This window comes from Leuresthes tenuis, unplaced genomic scaffold, assembly GCF_036924035.1.
Source record: "Leuresthes tenuis unplaced genomic scaffold, fLeuTen1.0.hap1 SCAF_13, whole genome shotgun sequence".
Taxonomy (NCBI): domain Eukaryota; kingdom Metazoa; phylum Chordata; class Actinopteri; order Atheriniformes; family Atherinopsidae; genus Leuresthes; species Leuresthes tenuis.
Window position 1 is genome coordinate 8,476,939 of NW_027325367.1, and position 23,054 is coordinate 8,499,992.

The window sequence follows — 23,054 nt, forward strand, 5'->3', positions numbered from 1 at the left end:
AATTTGTGCTTTAATATAATGGAGCTCTACATCAAGTCAGGCCAAACACTGAAAGTCATCCTCGTGTTGACTGTTTGTGTGTTTAGCTGAAAAATCATTGGCTCTTTCATCAGCTGTTTGGACAATGTCCAATGATTTTCACACTGGTGTCTCTCTTCCTGATGGAGGTGTCTTTGTTTATCGTTAGTAGGTAGCAGCAGACACTTCCCTTTTCTCTACATAGCTGAACCCTGAATTTAATGCTGCATGTTGCGCTGCTGCATACTTTTGGGCACAACTTTGTTGTGTTCCGCCGATTTCATGATGATTGTGGGGACAATGTGCCAAAGCTGCAGCTGTGTGGATCAGGCTTTTGTTTCACCTTTTCAGAAGCCTGGCTGGCATGAAATGGGATTTGTGGGCAGAGAGCGGAGGCTGGTCACGGGGAGGGCAGCCTGTAGACCAGACAATGATGAGGCTGCTATCTTCGCCACATGGGGATCCCGTGGAGATGCACTTTAGATTAACTTTCCACTTTGTGAACAATGTGTCGCTTACAATACGGTAATGACTGCTGCTCCAGAAATCAGCTTGACAGCTGAAACTCTTAAGATGTGTTTTTATCAGTCAGGTTTGGTTATGAATGTGCATTTGCTTTGCTCATAAAATGATTGTTTTACTCAGTGTAAGTGAGACACTTGGATTCTGAATGACCGTCAGCCTAACCTTGACCTGCAAAACTGCAGTCACAGTCTTGACCTCTGTTTGTCCCTCCCGCTGCTTCTGTCCTTCTCTCCCTTCTAGTCTAAATGAGACATCACAAAAGAACAGGGAGAACATTAACCTTTTCCAATAAAGACCAATAAATACCTGATCTGATTAGTCTGCAGCCCTCATGTTTCACTATAAACCATGAAAACCATCAGATAGTTACAAATATAATCCAATCCATTTCAAAGTTCAGTCACTCTCCACCCTTCCGTGTTTAGCCATTTTGAGTGAAGTGTAATAAATGGGCTGCATCCTTTTCATGCAGATATAACCAGCTTGTCCGAACTAGAATCTGTAGCTGGTGCAGCGCTGGGTTTTCCTGCATCAGCAGCTTGGAAGGATGAAGGAGAAGGAGAAGGAGGAGGAGGAGGAGGTGGTGGTGGTGGGAGGACAAGGCTGGGGAGGAAGGGATATAGAGGCAGAATGGATAGAGGAGGAAAGAAGAATTAGAAAATGTGCAGGTATATTGATGCCAGTGTAAGCATTTCCATTTAAATCAATAGAGCTGTACTCAACTAATTTTGGCCTCAAAAAAACGAATAGTACCTGGTCAGTTAATGGAGGAGCCATTGTTAACACACACACACATGGATCTAAAGAAAATGAATATGCTAGTTACAAATTAGATCATTTGTTTGTGTTTAGGTAACTGAAATTATGGATGACAGAAGCCAACTTGACTTTTAAATTACTGAGCTGCAAAATTCTGCAAGCTAGTTCGATCAGTTCACACAGATCTCACAACAGCAGTTTGATTATTTTGAGATATTTCTCTTAGATTTCTGTTTGCACACAAGTACATCTGTGCTGATAGTTTAGAGTACAGTACATGGTTTACACGTAAGCTCAATTTTCAAACCATTCATTGAACCTTTCAGTTCTTTTCATTTGGTTTTATCAGAAAACAATTTTGGAAAAATGTGGGTACGTCTTATCAAATGTGGCTAATCGCTAAATAAATTGTCAGATGTGGTCTTTTGGGCCTGTAAAAGTGTTATGTCATGTTTGAAAACACTCCAGTTAGGGATGATCTTAATTTTGAGGTGTGATTCTGAGCAGTGGGTTACAGTTATGGTTAGTGGGGAGTATTGGTTGCCATCATTAAAAAGTCACTATTATCACCTGTTAATGTCACACCGCTCTGCTGCATTCAATTCTAAGAATTTGCTACCAAAAGTCATAAGTCACATCATATGTTATCATTATCTCTATCATGACTGAAATCAATCTTCGGTAAAAATTCTGTGTAACATGTCTGTTTTTGCGCACGTGTGTTTCATTGTTTTTTTTGGCAGGTCAGCAGCTCAGTCTGGCTGATGACTCTTCTGGAGAGTTATGATATGTTCACAAAAAGCTAAGATATCTCTCAGTTAAACCTGCATTGTGTGTCAGTGTTTGCAGCTTAACTGTTACACATTGAAATCTCTTCAGTTTTGATCAAATGGAAAAAACTTAGCTCATATTTGTTACTTCGGTTTGTTAAATACATTTAATCACCAATCTAAGCGGTTCATTCCATTTTTGAGTGGTTGCAACAAGTCATGATCACTTAAAATGTTTGGGATTCTTATAGTAGCAAAGAAAATAGAATGATTTTTGAGTATTGGGCATTTTTGTTTCCTGGAGTTTCTTGGCAACCTTGACAGCTAAAGCGATTTAGTTTTCAGAGGGATAATTGGAAAGAATTCATTCATCAGTATAGAAATATGATGAATGATATAATAATGAGTACTGTCTATGACGAGCGCCATGAATGATCAGAAAACAAGATGGAGTTTAGTTTCAGATTTTTTATGTAGGTTTATGTGAGTTTGGATACAATTTTTTTTAGCCTTGTGTCCACCAAAAAAAGAAAATAGAAAGAGAAGTTCAAAAGTTTTTTTTTTCTTAAAACCAGATATTTCCAAACCTGTATGTTCCAAAAGGGATTTTTTTTAAAGTTTGTTTATGTGCATGTGAAAAGTGTATGCCAGATTTGTTTTTATTGTGTTTTATAGTATTCCTTAAGTTATTTGCGTGAAAAGTCGTATATATCTGTATCTTTATCCATTTTTCACTTAGATACTTGAGCTAGTATATACCATACCATGTCTTAAGGGAAACTACACTATATAAATGCTTGAATTCATGTATTGCATAAACAGTTCTTGTACTCATATTTTAGATAACACACAGCGCACTTTCAGTTTGTGTGTATATGGGTATAAACAGCTGTTGGAAATGCCACAGAGAGCTGGCTTGCCGTGGGCCCTCTGCCATCAAAAGGTCATGCTACATGGAGAAAAAAGCTTCAATACCTCATCACCCAACAGCCACACTCTCGTCCGAGCTTCATACCACACGCACTCACGTGGGCACACTCCTGCCTGGCTATATGATACTGTGATGCTGAGCCACAGACACATTCATCATGCCAGATGTCATTAGAAACAAGCCTCATTATACCCAGAGCCTGTGATTTATGATTAATATTTGCAAGGGGTGTGGCAGATCGTCAAGCCCCTCCAATCCATTGATTTCATTGAACAAGAAAAACATAGAAGGGGAGGAAGATGGAGGTTGTTGAGGGGAAATATGTGTGTGAAGATGCAGGGACATTCCTGTCGTGGCAAATGAGATGAAGGACAAAGAAAGTAGAAAGAAGGGTGACATAATCAAGATCGTTGTGTTCCCTGGTGCTGTAAATTGTCGTGGAACTTTTCTATGTGGCTTCATTAGTAAGTGTCTTTTCAATATTTATGGCCATGTTAATAAAATATCAGTACGTGAGGACTTTGTGGAGAGCTGCAGGCTGTACGTTGCTGCAGTCTCTGGCTTCTCAGCAATATTTGGATGATGAAGGGAAGTTCAGGTGAGTTCTATGCAGAGTGAGATGTGATGGAGAGTAGACTGACTGGGATGCATCTGTTAAAGCAGATGGTTCATAGCTTTTGAACAAGCACTGCATCACAGAGAAGATTTGTTCATAACTAGATCAAGGGAAATCTAAATTTTCACAGTACTGATTGTGAGTGGGTATGTAAGATTGGTTCCTGGATGCCAACAACCCTGTCCTATTTTATTTTTCATCAAATGAAAGTGACAGGAGGACATTTTCTTTTGTAGCCCAAATAGCTTGGCTCAGCACTTGGATTACGATTAATCTGTGCCCCTCTTTCTGTGATTTACACCACATACAATTTGGAACTATGCCTAATTATTGAGTTCATTATTTATTTATGTATCAGTTGTTTCCTTTGTGAAATAAATAGTCCATATGATGATTTAAACTTCAGTTATTCCGAAGAGCTCTTAATCACTCCCAACTGCTACAGTTGCTCCTTGCCCAAAGAACCAGAATATGATACTTAGTGTGTGCATGATCAGTGTTTTGCTGAAACAGAGTTTTGTTTATTAATGGCATAAATAGATCAAGCTGAAACATTACTGTAATTGAAGTTTCTTTTGATTAACCAACTTGTAGAAAAAATATTTTAGCTTAAGTCATACACATTTTGACCTTTCTACATGACTTACTGCCCTACATCTGGTGCCATATGCATTGATGTTACTAACTTACAAAAACCTCATGTACACCTTGATTTGCACTTAATCTATTTATGAAGAATGTGTGATGAGAATGTGCACACCACATATTTTAAGAGCAAGTTGACCCCTGATAAGAGTTGGAGATAGAAATGGAGGCAACATAATTTAACATAAATTAAAACAAACATTGTCATACACAGAGCTTTGACACTGAATTATGTTTCTGATTTTATTTCTTATCTTTAGTTTTTTTCAATATACTCTAACTTAATTGGTTTGCAATAAATAATTGCAGCCATGTGTCACGATTGTGCATAATGGCAGTGAAAAACCTTGGTAATTTGACTTTAAAAAGAGAAAGGATAGTTCAGAAGAGGTCTTTCTGATTTTCTGGCTCAAGATTAGGTCATTGCCTGTATTTCTAAGGGCTGTTTCAGAAAACAACCAACATACCATATCTGTACATCAGTCTCCTAATCATCTCCAAGAGAGCCTGTTTACAGTACAAACTATGCATTTGACTGTTGCACCTAGTTTTCCTTTATTTTTTGTTCTCATTTGTTATCCGACCACTTGGTTTTTGTTGTTTTTTATTTATTTTACTTCCACAGGGTCCCTTGTTCTGATCTTACAGAGTTCATCTCTTTTGTTGCTTTTTTCCATTTAGTAGTTTTTGTTATTTTCGTGATTTCAGAACAGAACTAAGACCATCAAATAAAGCAATTTCCTTTTTCTACTTCACTAATAAGTGTCTCAGTTTCAGATTTGGTAAAATTGTGCTTGTTCTTTACAATTGTTTTCATTTTCATGTCCATTTAGTTGTGGTTCAAACTATGTTTTGATATGCAAATTATTAATTAGAGAAGTGCCAGTGGAAATCAGAGTTGTGCATGTGCATACGCTTTCACGATGATAGAGTTTTATAACAGAGAACTATACGTACGCAAGTCTTTATAAATCTGGTGAAAACAATGTGTATGCAAATTTGAATTTCTCCCACTGGGGGATGAATAAAGTATTTTTCTATTCTATTCTATTCTGTTCTATTCTATTTCTGCCTTTATGCTTACACAGTTTTTGTCATGAAGCTGCACAGAGTTTCACAGATCTTGACCCTGGTGTTTAAATACACAATCCTCATGTCAGACAATGTTTTATCTGAACTCCTTGGCGTCAACCTGAAAGGTATCATTTTTCATCATGCACGGTTGAAGTTGTGAAATTATCTTCTCCTAAATCCTAGCTCTAACCAAGTAGCTGCAGTGCCCAATCAATATGTATTTAAAATATGTTGTATAAGATTGATGGTGTCACTATGACAACAACTTCTGGCAGGCCTTTTACTTTGTAGAGGCAGAACAATGGGAGAAGATGGAATTGTATGGTCCTTAAAATTATCCTAGAGGGGGAGAAGCCACTAATCCAATCGAGCTATGTCCAAGAACTGACATCAACTGGTGGTCTGTTGACTGTTATTTTGAAGCCTAGAGTTTAGGATGTAGCCAAGTCATCTTAAGTTCAAGCAGCCAGAGATGATGAGCAAGAAATGCATCTGAGTAAGAACCTAGGAAAACTACTCATGCCTACTGTGTAACTCACCTGCCTTTCAAAGTTACTCAAAATCACTGGAGTTATTACATGAGACTCTGCCAAATGCCGGAGCATTTGCTCCCTGCATCGAACATCGCTTTGGCCAGTTAGTCAGGGCATCTCTGTAAAAAGGCATGTTTGTATCTTCAAGAATCTACCAGCTTTGCTTCAGTATCTGAGAGTCTGACATAACATGAAATGTATATACAGTAACCTGAAGTTGTCTCAATCCCATGGACCAGGACAAGATGATGTAAAATAAGAACTTTATATCTAAGTATGCCTGTGGTGTCTTTTTAAAGCAACAGGTGTTCAGCTTGGTGGGACAAGATAGTGATTACTGATACTGAGATTATGTTTACAATTTTGGCATACACACTTTGACTTACTTAATGCTGCCCCATGCTTGTTTTTTTATTTCAGTTCCCAATTAACCAAATGATTTTCATATATAATCCAAGTTTGCAAGGGCATCCAGCAGTTGACAGTCAAAGGTCTTGATAATTATCTGTCAATATGAAACAGATGAGACCAGATGCCCATGGAAGGTCCTAAATCATTAACACAGTTCATGCTGCAACATGAAGTGGACATAACTTGAAGTCTTGCAATCTTTGGACAGATCTTTTCAAAGAAAACATTATTTCATGCCCTGGTAATTATGATGTGATAATGCAGTCAGGACTTAAATGAGACCATTTATCAGGTGTTGATAAAAAAACCTTTTGATTGGATGTGTTATTCAGACATAATGTGGCGATTCAGGGCAGTCACAGTTATGATAAAATATGCTACTAATATTGTATAAACTAACAATATTTGATAATAAACATAAACCTCATGCAGACTAATTCCATCTATTGCCAATGATTCCAAGAATATAAATAAAAGCAGTTTCCATTCAAATGTGTCACCATTTTATGTTTACGAAAGCCATGAACGATGTATATGTAGTACAGTATTGTAGTATTGTATTGTATGTAGTAGGTGTTTCTATGTTATACCAACACATGCACAGTGTCTAGATGCCATAATTCCTGGTGCTGGACAGGTATCCCTCAAAGAGTTGACCACAAATTTCATGTCCTAATTTGCTTTCTTTCTTGAATCAAATCCTGATCAGCCAAAAGCACACGTTACACCAATCTACCACTTAAACCGACTCTAAAGAAGCCCCTTGTAGGTATTTTGAAACACCTGTATGTGGAATGTACGCGTTGTACATACTTCTGCTTTTTTTAAAAAGATGGCAGCAGATTTTCCATTGCAATTGAGCTGATCAAAGTTGTGCATCTTTTTTCCCTTTTCGCTTGCCAGAAACAACCTGCAGCTGTCACTCCAGCTTTGGAGAATAGTCAACAAATCACCACTTCCATGTTGTTTGGCTTTCGATTGTTATGACTTGCAACAACAATGTACTGTTTGGCTTTGGAACTTATGAAAGCATTTTCGATAGATCACCAAATTAACTTGAAAATTTTGTAGGAAATGAAGCGCCTCAAGATAAGCAGTGGGTGGCACTAAATCTCCACTCCTCTGCCACTCACCTACAGTGTGATGACAAGATTAAAATGACTACCAATAGTGGATAACGATGTCAGACTATGACATTTGTGTAAGTATTAACCAGCTGTTTATACAGGTGAATGAAGAAAATTGCCACAATATACAGAAATTATTGTAATAATCTCAAGTAGTTGTAATAATACGATTAAGAAATATCATTGGCAAGCCTAGTTATCATGATAATATAAAGTATAAATAGGGACTTCACATTTTTCACATATGTGCATCTTCGTCCTCTATGTTGGCTTTCAAAAAGTGTCTTAGCCCAGCATTTTTTTTTTCTATATGTGAGCACTCTTAACAGAAGAAAATAATCTGTTTTTATGCTTAAGCAAGAAACCACATCTAAGTATCTTCATAGGAAAAGTGAAAAGGCATGGTTACCCCCAATTCCATCACCTTCATCATCTCTCCTCTGTTTCTCTCCCTTCCTCTTATCACTTATACCTGCATCTCTCTTGTTGCACATTCCCCCTGCCAGTCATTTTCCCACCTTCCCATTTTACCATACTCCCTTTCATATCTTGCTTTCTTCTCCTGCCCTCCCTCTTTGCTTTCAGAGTATTCCCACTGCCGCTCCCCTCTCTTCTCTGAATTCCCCCTCCTTTCAGCCAGTGTGAATTGCTCTCTTATTCCTGTCAGGGTTGGGCTCCAGTTCACTATTCCTCAGCTTTGTATGCCCATTTTACCACCTCTCCTCCTCCAACTTTACTCAAGCTGGGATGGAGCTGCCTTTCCTCTCCAGGGAAACAGGGAGGGGAAGAGCTGCATGAGCCAAGGGCAGGAATGCGCCCTGCCTGCATGCCTGCCTGGGACACAGCTGTGAAGAACAGAGCTGTCTTTCCCACTCTGTCTTTTTTTTCACCACGCATCTGCTATGTGGGGGAACTGAGCCTTGCTGTGGTGTGTTGTTCTGTCCTTGGCTCAGCATGGTTGCCGGATTTTGGCCCAGCTATACTGAAGTAGATTTGGATTTGTGATGCAAAATCGTCCCACTGCTGTGCCCCCATAAATGCGCCAAGTTGGTGTGGTGTAATAGCGATGTTCATTAAGATGACAGATTAATTATTAGCTGCGGTATTAGCATGAGTCCACTGCATTTTTGGACGGCTTCTCTTCACAGTGTTCTTCGGTGACTGGCTTGGCAGTAGCAGGTGGAGTGTTGCACTTCTTGCATTATGTAACTCCACCCCAATTTAGATCCAACTTCAAATAAATGAAAATCAGGCTGCTGGTTGGCTCCTTTCCCTGCGGTTATAAATAGCATTTTCTAATCTTATCTAGAAACAGTGTTGTAAAGGGGAGAGGCTTTGAAATGCAGCCCGACGATTAGGATCCCATTGTTACGCTCCACACCCCCTCCATTCTCCCGGCTGCTTACAGTAAGCCTGAGGATCTGTGTGCATGTGTCTTACTGTGTAGTCCTGCACATGTGTATGCACTCATCTGCATCACAGTGTGATTCAGATAGGGGGTCGTGGTAAGATAGCACATGCATGTGTGTGATGTCATGGATTTGAGAGTTTGTGAGTAATTAGTGTTTGTATGTGTGTGTGTTGCTGCTGGGTGTGTCTTTGATGATGGATGCTGTGCCTCTGCTGCTTACCCCACTGCTCCTCTCAGAATTAACAAGGTTGCTAAGATACAGTGGTCTTATATTAGATTAGGTTATCTGCTGTTATTGCTGTTACTATATTTTACCCAGCGCCGTGAAGCGTTTATTAATTTGGAAATTTACCCTGCCATGGAATGAAGAGGCTGGTATTTGTGCACCAATTGCTCCTCTCTTCTTCTCTCCTGGCTAGGAGGGGGGTTGCAGTTCTGAAAGCCCCCTAGTCAGATGTCTACCCCACTCCATTACAATCTGGAGGTGGATCCAAACCTTTATTCATCATTAAGCCCGTTTAATCCAAGCCTGGGGCCCAGTATTTTCATTTAACACAAAACAAGCCAGTAAAATAGAGGACAGGAGGTAGTGATATCACTTTGGTTGAGGCTTATTGGTTGGCTGAGGTGTTGTCCCTCCCACCGGCAGATGTCAGCCCAATCCAGTGCTTGACCTCCACAGCTGCCTCACTGTGGCTGGAGGGCCATTGGCACTGCTTCTAGCAAAAAAAAAAAAAAAGAAACGATAGTGCTCTCAAGTGGGCTAGAAGACACTGAGTTGATTCTCTCTTGTTCAACAGGTGGACATGCAAATTTCCTGCACATGTAAAGATGAATCAGAAAAGTTTTAGACAGATCATGGGTCAGGACTTTAATTGGCTAAGCCTGTTCAACCATCAGCGATGGATAGTTGACAATCATAGTCTGTGAACAGTTTCTTATTGGCCGTTATATGATTACCAAAACAGTCAAAACAACTAGATTTCTGTGTCATTCTTTCAGAGCAGCAGTTGTGGTGTTATACTGACAGATGAGCTGTGTCATAATGGACTACACTTTGGCAACTCAAGGTGCTTTGTCTTGCACAATGATTTGTAGCACAATTTGAATCCAAGTGCTGATCCATGCAAGGATTCCAAGACTGGAAAGAGTGTATGGCACTGTTTGTGTATATTGTGTGACATTTTTAAACCTCTGTAAATGCATAGACGTGCACATCGTGCATGTATGCTGCATTTTTTGTGTGTTCAAGTGTGTGTGAGGAGCGCTATAAGGGAAAACCCCATTAGTGTGGGATCCCAGGGAGATAATGAGTGCTGACTGCTTTATGTCCTGGAAATGATTGAGTGGAACATAGTGGCAGTTTATGAATCCTCTCTGCCAGTGGCTGACAGACTGACAGCACACTGGCTAGCCAGCCACGCTACTGTAATACAGATGCCTGCTGGCTGTAACCTGAAGTATCTGTATCAGAAAAGCCCACCTAACCTGCATGCTGACTTTATGTCTAACACAGGGAGACCACAGCTAATATGATTGCTGAATTGGAGGGAACATTTTTATGTTCCCACAGTTCCATCCCCAGATATTTGAAACATAATTGAAAAATGACAAAGGGTCCCATGTTCCCAATTTCTGTTGAACTTACACTATATGTTCTTCCGGTATCCTATATTTTCCGGCTGTTTATGGAACATAATTGGAAGCTGAGAACTTGTTCTACAGCTCTCTATTTGTTCAGTATGACATAGACTACTCAGCTATTGAAAAAAGTGTTTAATTACCTTAAATAATCCGTTGTTGCTTTTTTTTAAAGCCATGTCAGTTTGTTCTGTGAAGCACTGTCCAATCAGCTTTGTTAAATTTATCTGAATCTTAGCATACACTATATGTCTACATATTTCAGAATCGATCCATCTGTCTCTGTCCTCTGCCTGTCATTATTCTTGCTATTTTTATATAATCTTTAACTCTCTTTTCTGCTTTTTTGTAATGCAGTGTTTGCTTTTATGTTTTTTTAACTTGTCTCAACATCCTGATCAGTTGTCTTCTTTTAACTCTGTTGATGTGTTCCCCTGTGCTCTGATCTCTCTTGCACTGCCATGGCTTAGCGATTAACCCTTTTACGAGTGTGCATGAGCCTGTGTTTGTGTTTGGGTGTGCTCATCAAGATCCCATGTGTGAGCGGTGCTGCCCTGCGTAATGCTTCTGAAGCGCAGGCCTCCTGCTCTCCTCCCACTGCTGTAGCCTGGGGACATCCAGGCTTCTGAACTCACACACACTTACAGGTGTAGGCAAACTTACGACAGCGTATGCTCTAGAAAACAAATAGATAGAAACCTGAAAATGTATCATGATTATAGAGATAGCTGTATGACATCTTTTTGAGATATCAAACATACTATATATATATCATGCACCACAGGCCAGTCCTGATCATATCATTGTTTTTTTAAATGCATTTATTTATCTTATTCACTCACATCCCTTTGCAAAACTGAATTCTATCTCTGAAAGGCAATATGTTACAGAATTTAGAAGCAAATGAAAATGTTTAGTGCAGCACAAATTACTGCAGCCTTTTTCTAAATTTTATTATGATCTATTCAAGACCAAAAGAAAATGACAAGGCGTATGCAAAAACAGAGACAAAATTCCTTATAAACAATAAAAGTCATGCTGAAAAGGAAAAGACACTAGCTTGAAAATCAAATTTTTAACATTGCATTGCAACATAATATACTGGTAGTCTAGATTGTAAACCAGTCTTAACTCTGATAGAGGTATGTTTGGCCAAAGCTGTCTGTCTCCCAGCATTTGTCCACCCATGCAGAAGCATTGACATTTAGTTTGCTGTTTACAGTATGTAGCATGTAGAATAGCACCCTCTGGGGTGGGGCAGGAGTCACTGCATTGTGTTTCTGCTTACACAGAGACCTGGAAAGTGATGCTGTAGGATTTGGGGTTGGGTTGGAAATAAAAACAGAGTAGGCATTAGAACATCACAGAAGATGCAGCACACATCAGTTTTAGCTGCAGATTCACCTGGAGAAAGTTGCATGGGTGGAGCTAGAGATGTGTAAGGATGCGGTGCCGTAAATTCTTATGCACCTTTTTTCCCCCTACTCCACCCACACCCCTCACCCCCAGCCTCCCTTCCCCTGTCTTCAGCTCTTGCACAGGATCACATTAATATTCCTTTGAAGCCTGTTTCAACTGCAGCCAGATATCCCTGTCCCCCTCTTCCACTCTCATCCTGTCTCCCTCTCTTTGTTCTTCCCTTTTCTCCCTCTTGGTTTCTTTTTGTTTTCTCAGCTATTGTTTTCTGGAAGGGATTGCTTTGCAGCAGGGAGGGGCCCTTTTATTACCTTCAGTCAGGAGTTCCCCATGTTCCTCTCATGCATGCACACACCCATGTACACACACACAGAGGGGTGGTGGATACCGATCCCTTTGACAGACCGTGTTGATTGGTTCAGAATGGTTGCTGCCTCTTGTAGGAGAGTGGAACGGCTATTTTTAGATCAAGGGGTAGCTGGGAGAGAAAGACTGAGGAAGGCTCTGAGTGTGAGAGTGCATGCTTGTAAGGAATACTGCAGTCTTGAAAGAAGTTTCCTTTTCACACACGTATGCAAACAAACACATACACTCACATGCGCTTATGCAACAGTGCCCCTCTAAAGCCAGGGTATATTCCTTGTGCTTGCAACCCTTTTTCTCTTCTCCCTCAACTCTATTTCTTGCTTTGTCCCCACCCCTCTCCAGCAGTCTTTCTGCCTCCCTTGTTTCTGCCTCTTTCTCTCTTTTTGAGTTGGCTTGGTGTGCAAATGTCAGCACTTTCCCATTTATTTGTCAGAGCCCAGAGCAACGTCCTGCACCCTCTGTTTACCTCTGTCTCCCCAGTGCTGCTCCATCTGCACTGCTTTTCTCCTCATCACCCTTCCCCCTCGTTCTTGCTTTATAGAATTTTCCTCTTCTCCATCTTTACATTCTGTCCTCTCCCTCTCAATGTCGTATTCTCCCAATTCACTTCTTGCCATCCTTTCCGATCTGATTGTATCCCTTCTTTGCCAGCCCACTTAAATTTTTTTACATCCTACTTGCTTCACCCATCCACTCACATCTATCTGCCCCTCATCTCGTTCATGGATCATGGCACTTAATTTGAGTTACAACATGACATTCTCAGTCTTGACTTCTACCAGCATATCAAGTTTTTTGGCTAAACTCTACTACATCACCACCATCAGCCCCTCTATTTTAGGACATAAGCATGTCCACTTATGTTTTGCCCCATCAGGAAACAAAGCATTTTGTCCCACTCTTCATCATCCACAACTGCTTTTTTTGTCTCTATTCCTATTTTTTCCGTTAATTCTCTCTCTACGTGTCTTCATCTTCCACTGTGTCTCACTTTGTCATTCTAAAAGTCTATGATCACCATGATGACTCAGGTGCTTCACACCTGCTCTACAGTCTATGGGCAGCTGTGTTTTGGTTAGGAAGGCTTGGAGGCAACAAAGATGTGACTTTACGTAGACTCGGTAAGCAGAAAAAGTCTGCTCAATAATGATGGAGTTGGTGGAAGCTGACAGTATTGATTTCATTTGCTAGTGAACTTATTCATGCAAACACACACTATAGGCAAAATATTTAAACCCTTCTGTGCATATTCATTTTCATTTTGCATGATGTCCATGTGTATATATTGAATTTCAGGGTTACAGTATAACTGTTTTTTAAACTGCTTTAATTTAAGTAATCACCTGGAAACGTTTCATGGTGATATCTGTTGTTTAAGATTCATCATAATAAAAAATAGCTTTTGATAAAAATGTATGAATTCTATACAAGCTGTTTTATATTAACACAATTCTTGTGATATTCAGAGCCAAAAATACCCACTTTAGTAGCTCTAACACATACAAAACCTTTTCGTATTGTTCTTAAAATAGTTTAAAGGTTTTTACTGAAGTGTTTGTTCAAAGATCATTCATATTCTGTTTCAGGAAATGATTTAATTCCTAAAAACATTGTTGCTGACTGTTGACAGTATTAGTTTATGTATTGAAGCAAACAGGGTTCAAAAATACCTTCTAAGACTTTTAACTCTAATAGATCAAGCAAATGATCCAATGGTCAGATTGATGAGGTTTTTTAATGAAGAAATAATTCATTTGTACATATAAACATTAACATTTCATGAATTTGTAATGCAGAAAATACTGAGCATTAAAGTGCAAACCAGAACCCTAGTTTTGAAAGATATGCATTTTTTTTTTTTTAGTTTAATAACAGCGAATGCTTCTAAATAAGCATCACAGTTCAGATTGAACTTTTTTTTATCTATGCTGGTTACATGAATAAATGTTAATGTCTTGTCCTGCTTTCCGAAAGCTGCACTGGTTTTTGGAAATCTGAATATGCCACATGGAGGCCTATGATAGAAACCAGGATCTTTTGCCATGTAAACATCTCACCCATGTTTGTGAAAATTTTCTGCTTCAAGATCATAGTTACTGAGATGATTAAAGAAAATTAGACTCAGCTGTACTACAGCTGTTTAACTGGGTTTCTCATGTTATATTTAAGCAGCATATCTGGAACATGATCAAAACCTGGATAAGGCTCAAAACAGTTATATCAATATGCATGGAAACACACAAGATTTAAGCAATCAACAGGGGAGGTTTCATTGTGATTTCCATTAAGAGTTTCACTCTATTGACATCTAGTGTCTCCTCTTAAAGCTCCACTATGTAAAATTCATGGGATTTATTGGCAGAAATGTAATAATGTTTCACATCAGCACATAATTGTGAATGTTTTATAGAAGAACTGTTTTCATTCAAACAACAACTTACAACATACACACAGACTGAAGATAAGTTTTGGTCTTAATGGTACACTAAATAATAAAATAATCAAAATACTAACCTCAAAACAGTCAATGCAAATATGGGTCATATTAATAGATAATATTTTTGAGGCCCCCATCGCATCATGAAGCACAGTGCATGTTCTGTTTCATTACCAGAAGCATCTCATATCTTTAGAGTGTGGTCTTACATCTAAATATCTAAAGAGACCACCCTTCAAGTCCCCCCTCCATGTTGCACTTCTGTGCATTTTAACTGCCTAATAGAGGTTGTCATGGGGAAAGGTTGAGGCGGGGTACTCAGTTGGTTGCAGTCTGTAATTCATACATTCATTCAATTTGTTTACTGGGTCCATATTGGCCAGTCATATTTGTGAATCAGTTTATTTGTCAAATAATAGTTATCCTTGGTTTTAACTCAAGCTGCAAAGTACGGTTTGGTTTTGTCAAGTTGCAAGTATTAAATGGACGCAATGATTCCTTTGATCTATTTATTTATGTTCAGAGGTGTCTTCTCTGAAGTCTTTCTCTAGGTTTGGTCATCTCGAAAAAAAGAACAGACTGGTGTGTTGAAACATTTTCTTTTTCTGGTGACTTTTCTTTGTCATGCTAACCAAGAAACAGTTTGAAAATTTAGATCAATAAAAAATAGTAATTGAATGCATGAAGTAGCATGAGATTATAGGGAAATTGAAGGGGTTTTGGATTAAAAAGTCAAGTTGTTATTTAAAAAAAAGTGTTACTTGTTGGAAAGTGCCTGCATTTGTGACGCTGCTCGTTTATTATACTCAAATTGTGCGCTTATGTTTTCTCTTGTCCCCGTTTCTCTCTTTGTCCATCCAGTAAGTGACAGCTGTTTTCGAAACCTTGCAGAGGACCGCAGTGGCATCAACCTTAAAGATCTCGTCCACGATCCCTCTTTGTGAGTATTGGCCTTTTCCAGGCAATTCACCTGACAGAAGTGACAAAAGAAGCTCAATGCTCACAGTCATTTAATCCTGTTCAAGCTTCTTTTAAATTTCCCACACACAGACACACAGAAAGATTCACAGGCTCCCAGCATGTATGAAACTCTCTGTGTTCTTCTTTTAGTGAGTGTAACTAAAAAATGAGTGAGTGTGTGTAACTAAAAAAAAAAACTAAAAATATCTCTTGAACACAACTTGTCGGGGTTCAGTGTCAGCATGTAAAGAGAAATTCCCAGCATGCATAGCAGCAATAAAAGAGCTGCAGCTCAATTTTGTTGAAAAGTGACTCCCAGTAGCTCACAATATGCTAAAATAGTTGAAATCAACAACTGTTTTCATTGACAGGGAAGGATTTATCACATTATCTCTAATACTTACCTGGTTTCTTCTGTATAGAGTTAGGGTGGTGGGTTTATGGGTACACATTTGTGTGCCTAGATATTATATTCCTAAACCACACGTACAATTATAAATTCGAATACCACACATTAGTAAAGTGCAACCATATCTCATTACTGGAACACTGCAAACTATGACCCTTACACGCTACCTTAGACATGCTTTGCTGAACTTCCAAATGATTCTCCAAATGTCAGTTGACTTGCTGGCACCATCCTGCTCCCATCAGACAAGTCAGTATCACTGGAGTGTCACCACTTTCCCGCAGCAGGACTCTGGACTGGTCCACGCTTGCCATGTCCATTACGATATGTTTATTTTGAGACTGACGTGTAATTCATCAAGTCAAAGTGTGACACAGAGTGGGAGTGTGAGGAGCCCTGTGCTATGTCATATGCTTCATGCTAGACAGAGCGCCAGAAAGTGATCATGGATCAGGGATTCATCACATGCTTGTTTGTACACTGTGCTGCTCTGGGAAAAGACATTTTGAATAGTTTTGAATTATTTTATGTATGTATCTCTCCACCTAGAGTAGAATATGTGCCACCCAATGTGTTTGTGTCTATTGGTTTTTCTTTTTGTGGCTTTAAACTCTTGCGTGTTAAAAAAATAAATCTAATATGTTTTTATGTGTACTACATTAGTTTTTATTTTGACTTTTTCCTTAGATTTAGACATTTGAAATACTTGGCTAGCAGCTCTACATAACATCAAATCTTGAAAATGACAATACAAATTCATTACTGCTCACCTCGAATGAGATGTGATACATATGTGAACATAAATTCTTCACACACTATCGTCAAAAGAGAACAAGATGTTTGCTCAAATTTGCTTCATCAAGTCAACAGTTGTAGACTTTTGAAATTGAGCTAATGTATACGGAGTTAAATCAGTTGGGAATTCAAGTGACTCTGTTGATGATTACCTGTTAAAAGTGTCAGTTGTGAGCCATGAAGAGTGAAAAGGCAGTTTGTTTGAGGCTTGTTGGCTAGGTTTCCTTGTAGTTGGCCTCTGAAGTAATAACTGTACTCATGGGGTTTTATTCTACTGTAAAGCACGCTTGACAAATATGTTTGTTTACCAGTTAACTGATGGGTTGATGTTGCATGAAACTGGCTCTTGTTAAACATGACAACTGGAGCAGTTTAACATCCCTCTCTGCTCTGCTGTGTTGCTACAATGGTTGAACCTCCTCTGACCTGAGATTCTCCATGCCCTGTTAATCCACGCCACACCACAAGTCAGAGGCTCCATCAGGTTAACCAGCTGGAACACTGTGCCCTCATTGTGCCACTACTGCCATGACAGAGATGCACAGACAGACGAAAAGAGGAAAAACAGGGAGTGAAGGGAGGCGATGAGGAAAGAAGTGAAGGAGGCGGGCAGTATGGTGTCACAGCAGGACACTTAACATAAACTATAATCACAGCGTCTCCCAAGCACACATTGGCACATGGAATCAATCAGTCTGCCCGATTTAGCTTTCAGGAGCATCCCGAGGTGTATCAAATGGGGGTGGAGAAAAATTATATGTGGCAAAAATGAGACCAAGCAACAGAGGGGAGTCCAGCAAATGAGACCCAGACTGAAGGACACATGAATGAGGCAAAGGTGAATGTGTGTCCAAGTTCTTGTAGGTGTTATTTTTCATATGTTATGTGCCCAAGCACATAGATTAATATATATATATATATATGCATGAAAAATGAAATGCATGAAAAAAAAATATACATACATATGTATTTTTTTTTTCATGCATGCAGTGGGTGTATCATTCATCAATGGGTGTTTATGTTGATGGCTGAGTGAGCCTCCCTCCACAGCAGTTGAGCCAACTTTGTGTCTCTGCCCTCCAGCAAGACACTTGTGCTGTAAAAACCCTTGTCAATTTTGCAAATTGTCATGGCTAAGAATAGCCAGAAGAAAATCAGATGGGTGATACAAGACCCAATTTTACTGTCAGGAGTTGTTCAGGGGACAAAGACACACACACATATAAACTTGCAATGCCAGGCATCCAGGACAAATACATACCTGTGATATAGCGGATTTAAAATCTGGACCTTTTGAAAGAAAGAAGAGCTTTTTATTGAACACATTTTGCTACATAATAATCAACAATTTTAGATTTTTTTGTTATCCATTTAACTAATAACACTTTTACTTTATCACTACAACTACTGTGACTTACTGCTACTTCTGATTTTCAAACTGAGCCAAAACCAAAAAGTGAAACCTAACTTAAAACTTTTCCAGTATCTCCTAAATCCCTTTGGACTGACACAATTCTGACTCTAGTGTGAAGGTCTCCCTCTGGAAGACATTTAAACTTTGAGTTTATTATCATATCTTTTCTCCTGTTATCATTGTAATTCAAGCAACAACTTAAAAAAAATTAATTGAACTGTTAGAATAGGCACTTACATGATGTTAAGAATCTGTACAACATCTCTGATGTTAAACGGCAACAAAAAAGAACTGATATTTGTCAGCTTTTTGGCTTTCAGTAGTCTATCATCACATAACATCAACCACATGTATGTCAGCCTTTCTGCCAGAAAGTCTCCTGTCAGACATCTGGTTGGCTCAACTTCAGACTACCCTGGACTCCATTGGTTGCTTGCCAATTGCCATTGCTTTGTGTACTGTTTCATTCATTCACTACCTGTCCATTAATGTAGAAATGGTAAATGGCCCACACTTACTTACGGCCTTTTTAATCTTATCTATGTTGTTCAAAGAGTTCTTTTTTTTCACAAATACACAGTACTTACTTTTATACATTTGCAGTCTGTATTTAGAGTGTTTACTTTTTTTTTTTTATCCCTACAATCACATACGAAGTAGAATATGAGGAGCAACATAGGAGTTCAATGTCTTACCCAAGGACACTTTTACATGTGGAGGAGGTGGGATCAGACCACTTATCTTCTAATTTGAAGCCAACCACCTGAACCATGTGGCTCATGTGATTTGTATAAGAGAATATGAGAAGAAAAGAGCAACTTCTTGCTTTTCTCATATCAGATTGATAGAAGACAGGCATTACTTTGACTGTCCTAATCTGATGTATAAGCTGACATCATATAAGGGTTTGGGCAGATCATTTCAGCAGACAAAGAACATTTGTTTTCAAATTAGATTAACAATATAACTTGTTGCATCTTTGAATAAGAGGTTAATGTGTTTGAGCTGTCTAACCATATCTTTACCAGATATAGCCAATAGATGGATAAAAAATGTACTTTGATATCAACAGTCTTGTTTAGCAATTGATGCAAATCACCAGTTCTGAGAACCCACTATGACATTTTTTTAAAAAGATTTAGTAATTCACACACTGCACTAGGATCAGCTTGAAGATTCTCAAAGATTACAAAAAGTAGTGCTCAATTGTAAATTTCAAAGACTGATTTTATGTTGAAACAGATATATTTGTCAGGCGCTTATTGAGTTTGCTACCTGCAGACCTAAGCACAGGTTTGGGCTTCACTGGAAGTAATTGAATCACACCTATGAGAAGTGCTCGCCTTGCCACTGGTGTTACATTTTATGTTTAGATGTATGAAGTGGGGTTGAAAGAGGTGCAGCTAGAATAGTTTAGAAAAAGAAATTAAATAAAGACTCAAGAAACTGTCAGCTGTGACAGATTTGAACCATGGTGACATTTATTCTGTAAATAAATGGAACACTTATGGAATGAAGCCAGGTGTGAAGACTGTTTTATAGTGTGTGCATTTCTGGGGTGTGCATGTTGCTTCGTGGGCGTGAGTGGAATCATGGGAGTGGAACACCTCGCTGGGCACTCAAAGCTCTCAACACAGTAGGGGTTTGAAGAAGTGGGCTAGTCCATTCCTCCTCCTCCTTCATCTTTACTTCTATCAGTTAACATGTTGAGAGGTGACCCCTTGAGAGCTTTCCTACATATGGATGAACCAACAATTCAGCTCTAATGGACTCAACTCCATGCTACTACTGGGAGTGTGGAGATGGCCAAGGCTCTTGTCTTTTCCCTGGACGGAGTGTGTGTGTAAGAGAGCACGGAAAAGACACAGAAAGTGAGAATGAGTGCTCTGTACAAAGAGCTTGTAATATTAATGAAATCACCCTGGCAGATGGGTCTCATCTTGAAAGTGTCCCACAACCGCTGAGATCTGCAGCTGGTTCACATGCACCCGCACACATTCACTCTTCCTCTCTGTTGTTAAGTGTGCCCCTGACAGCATATCTCTTCTTTTCTCGCTCTTTTTGCTCTGTGCCTCTTTTTTATTATTCTTGCTTCCCCTCTTTATCCTTCTCTCTGTGCTCGTCTTTTATTCATAGAGAGATTTGGCCAAGGCGTCCAAGCTTTCAGGCCATAACTGTTGCCACGTTCTCCCCCCCACACCACCCCATTTCTCTGTACCTGTCCCACTCTTCCTCTCTGTTGCTTCCTTTACCTGCATTAGGATTTGTCCACACCTCAAGCAAAAAGCCTTTATTCCATGTTGGCTTTATATGTCTTAAACCTCTGCAGTAGAAAAAGACATAGATGGGCTTTTGAGATTAAAACGTTGCAAGCTTTTTCCCCTCTAATAGGCTTCCCTCAATTCACATAACACCGACCCAAAATGCAACCAAGCGCTCTATCTGCAGAGGAGCCAGTCATGCAGAAACACACATCGATGTACTTATATGTACAGTTGCCAATTTATATCCCACAGCATGTTCACAATGGATCTATGTAACATAAATATACATGATACATCATGTACAATTATGTGTAATGCTCCATTTCTCCTGTCAAACCAAATCGGTTTCTGATTCCTTCCTCTTTTTTCTTATTTTCTTTAATGTGATAATTGTTTGAATCAATTCTTCTTTTTTGCCTTTTTTCATAGTCCAAACTTCTTAAATGGCTATATTAAATGAGGTCGATGTCCTTCTTGATCTCACTTATAGCATTCTGATTGGTTGATTGTTTCCCCTATTTTGTGGACTAAGCTGGTCAAACAAATTTTATTTTTCTGGACTACTTTACAATGTTGGAGATGATTGTGTGTTATGTTGAGGTATATCTTCAAATGTTTCCAAATATTATACACATGTCTATGTTCCATACATTCACAGGTGTAAGTCGCTTGTTATGTCTTTAAAGAGGGAGCAAACAGGATAACAAACATAGGTGGCGTGACTACTTTTCCCCTGACGATATTCTTGCATTTTTAGACACCTGACCACACACTTTCACATGTGAAAATTCACACCATGGTCCGGACAAAAGTTTCGTGTTCTTCTTACACTGTATACATATGATCCAGAATGATTTGGTTTCGTGCGTCACTTTATGGAATCATACCAAAAGGAAAAGAAAAGATGAATGACATATCATCACCTAAGTGATCCAACCCTGTCTCACGACAAACTGTAAATCAATCTAGAGGCTTTTGTTATTATATCTTATCTTATCTTACATTTTCCGTTATATGCAAGTTTTTATAAATGATGGAAAAACCTCTTACAAAATTAACTGGTGGGTGTTTCCACACAAGATTACAAAGATCTCAACAGAGCTTAAAAATATTTAATGAAAATAACACACAATGTTCCTAAATTTAATAAAAATTAAGAACCACTTCTTTGCCAAGGTATATGGAATCCCTGATAGTTACAAAAAGATAAAAACAAACTCATATATTTATTGGCAAGCACAAACTCGCACACACACTCACAATCAACAACACAGCAACGAGAGGCTTCAGACAGGAGGGGTTGCCAAGGAAACGATAGGAAGGAACCCTAGTTATTTGTGTTGAGCATATTTTCATTTGGGCTGAAACAGAGAGGCATGAAAACCCCAGAAGCACACAAGAGGTGATTTGTCCTGACAGCTCCTTTTACTCTCCCGAGGTGTAACACAGACGCACAAACACATAAACGGACGAGTGCACATGCATGAATACGTATAAACACACACAGACACATACAGAGATGCCAAAACCTCCCCCTCCCTTCTGAGCACATCAAGAGAAGTAAATCACTCGTGCCATCACAGAATGTCAGCAGGGAAGATGTGTGTTTGAGTGTGTGTATGCACGAGTTAGTGGATCCTTTGAGAAGGCCTACATGTGCAGTGTTTCATGCAAAAGTACTCTTTGCAGTAAATGATTTTCTCCGACTTCTGTGTCTTTTGTCAGAACTGATCTGAACTCACTGCAGTATTTTGGTGCTATCCTGCTTAGGATATTTGTTGGTATGGATCTGATTAACCATATTTCCAGGCTGCACAATTTATAGTTCATGTTCGGGGGGAATTGGTCCCCAAGAGGGTAAAAGTATGTGGAAAGAGAGAAAAATAGTAGATGTTTTCATGGTTGTTTATCTGCCGGCGGGTATCATGGCGTTGAAGTGACACAGAGGGGAAACATGATGCAGTAGACTGAGAAAAACAGCTCTCTGTAAAAAAAAATGATAAAAAGGTTATGTAAGGGGTGTCTGTGCAGAGCCTTCACCTTGAGCCTTGGTTTTTTTAGGCTGATGCCATACCCTGACTTACCACAGGAGGTCGCCATGTCTCGATCTTCAGCAGCAGCTCTGTCCTTGTCAGAGCTCCCTCCTCACTGGGCCATCCTGTGGAAAATCCTTTCAGGACTGTGTTCAAGGGCATTCTTTTACTCCTCATTTTTACAGCTGCATTTCTATGTCTCTTACTACTTATCTTACTACATTTTAATCACTTTTGACTGTTTTTATTTCCTTTCATTATTTCACTCTTAGTACATTCTCAAAGTCTCTTGCCATTTCTAATTTATCTTCTCTCCAACTGTATCTTAACAGGCCTGTGTTTTCTTTAAATGTGTAATGTAGGTGTTGCTTGCAAGGCCAAAGAGGCTGAAGGACAGAGGAGGTGTCATGGAAAAAAGTGACAAGTTTTAGGGCGGATGCTGTGAATTAATCTATGAATATTTATATTTTCAGCTTTATTAATTGGAGAAAGATATAGG

General features: G+C 39.1%; 1 protein-coding gene across 3 annotated transcripts in view; it reads left to right on the top strand.

Moving 5' to 3' along the window:
* Nucleotides 1–23,054, top strand: part of gphnb (gephyrin b) — a 101,209-nt gene that overhangs the window by 17,933 nt on the left and 60,222 nt on the right. For all 3 annotated transcript variants that reach the window (XM_072362519.1, XM_072362520.1, XM_072362521.1), the window contains exon 2: nt 15,542–15,620. In XM_072362519.1, the coding sequence (XP_072218620.1) occupies nt 15,542–15,620 (79 nt within the window). The remainder of the gene's footprint in view (nt 1–15,541; nt 15,621–23,054) is intronic.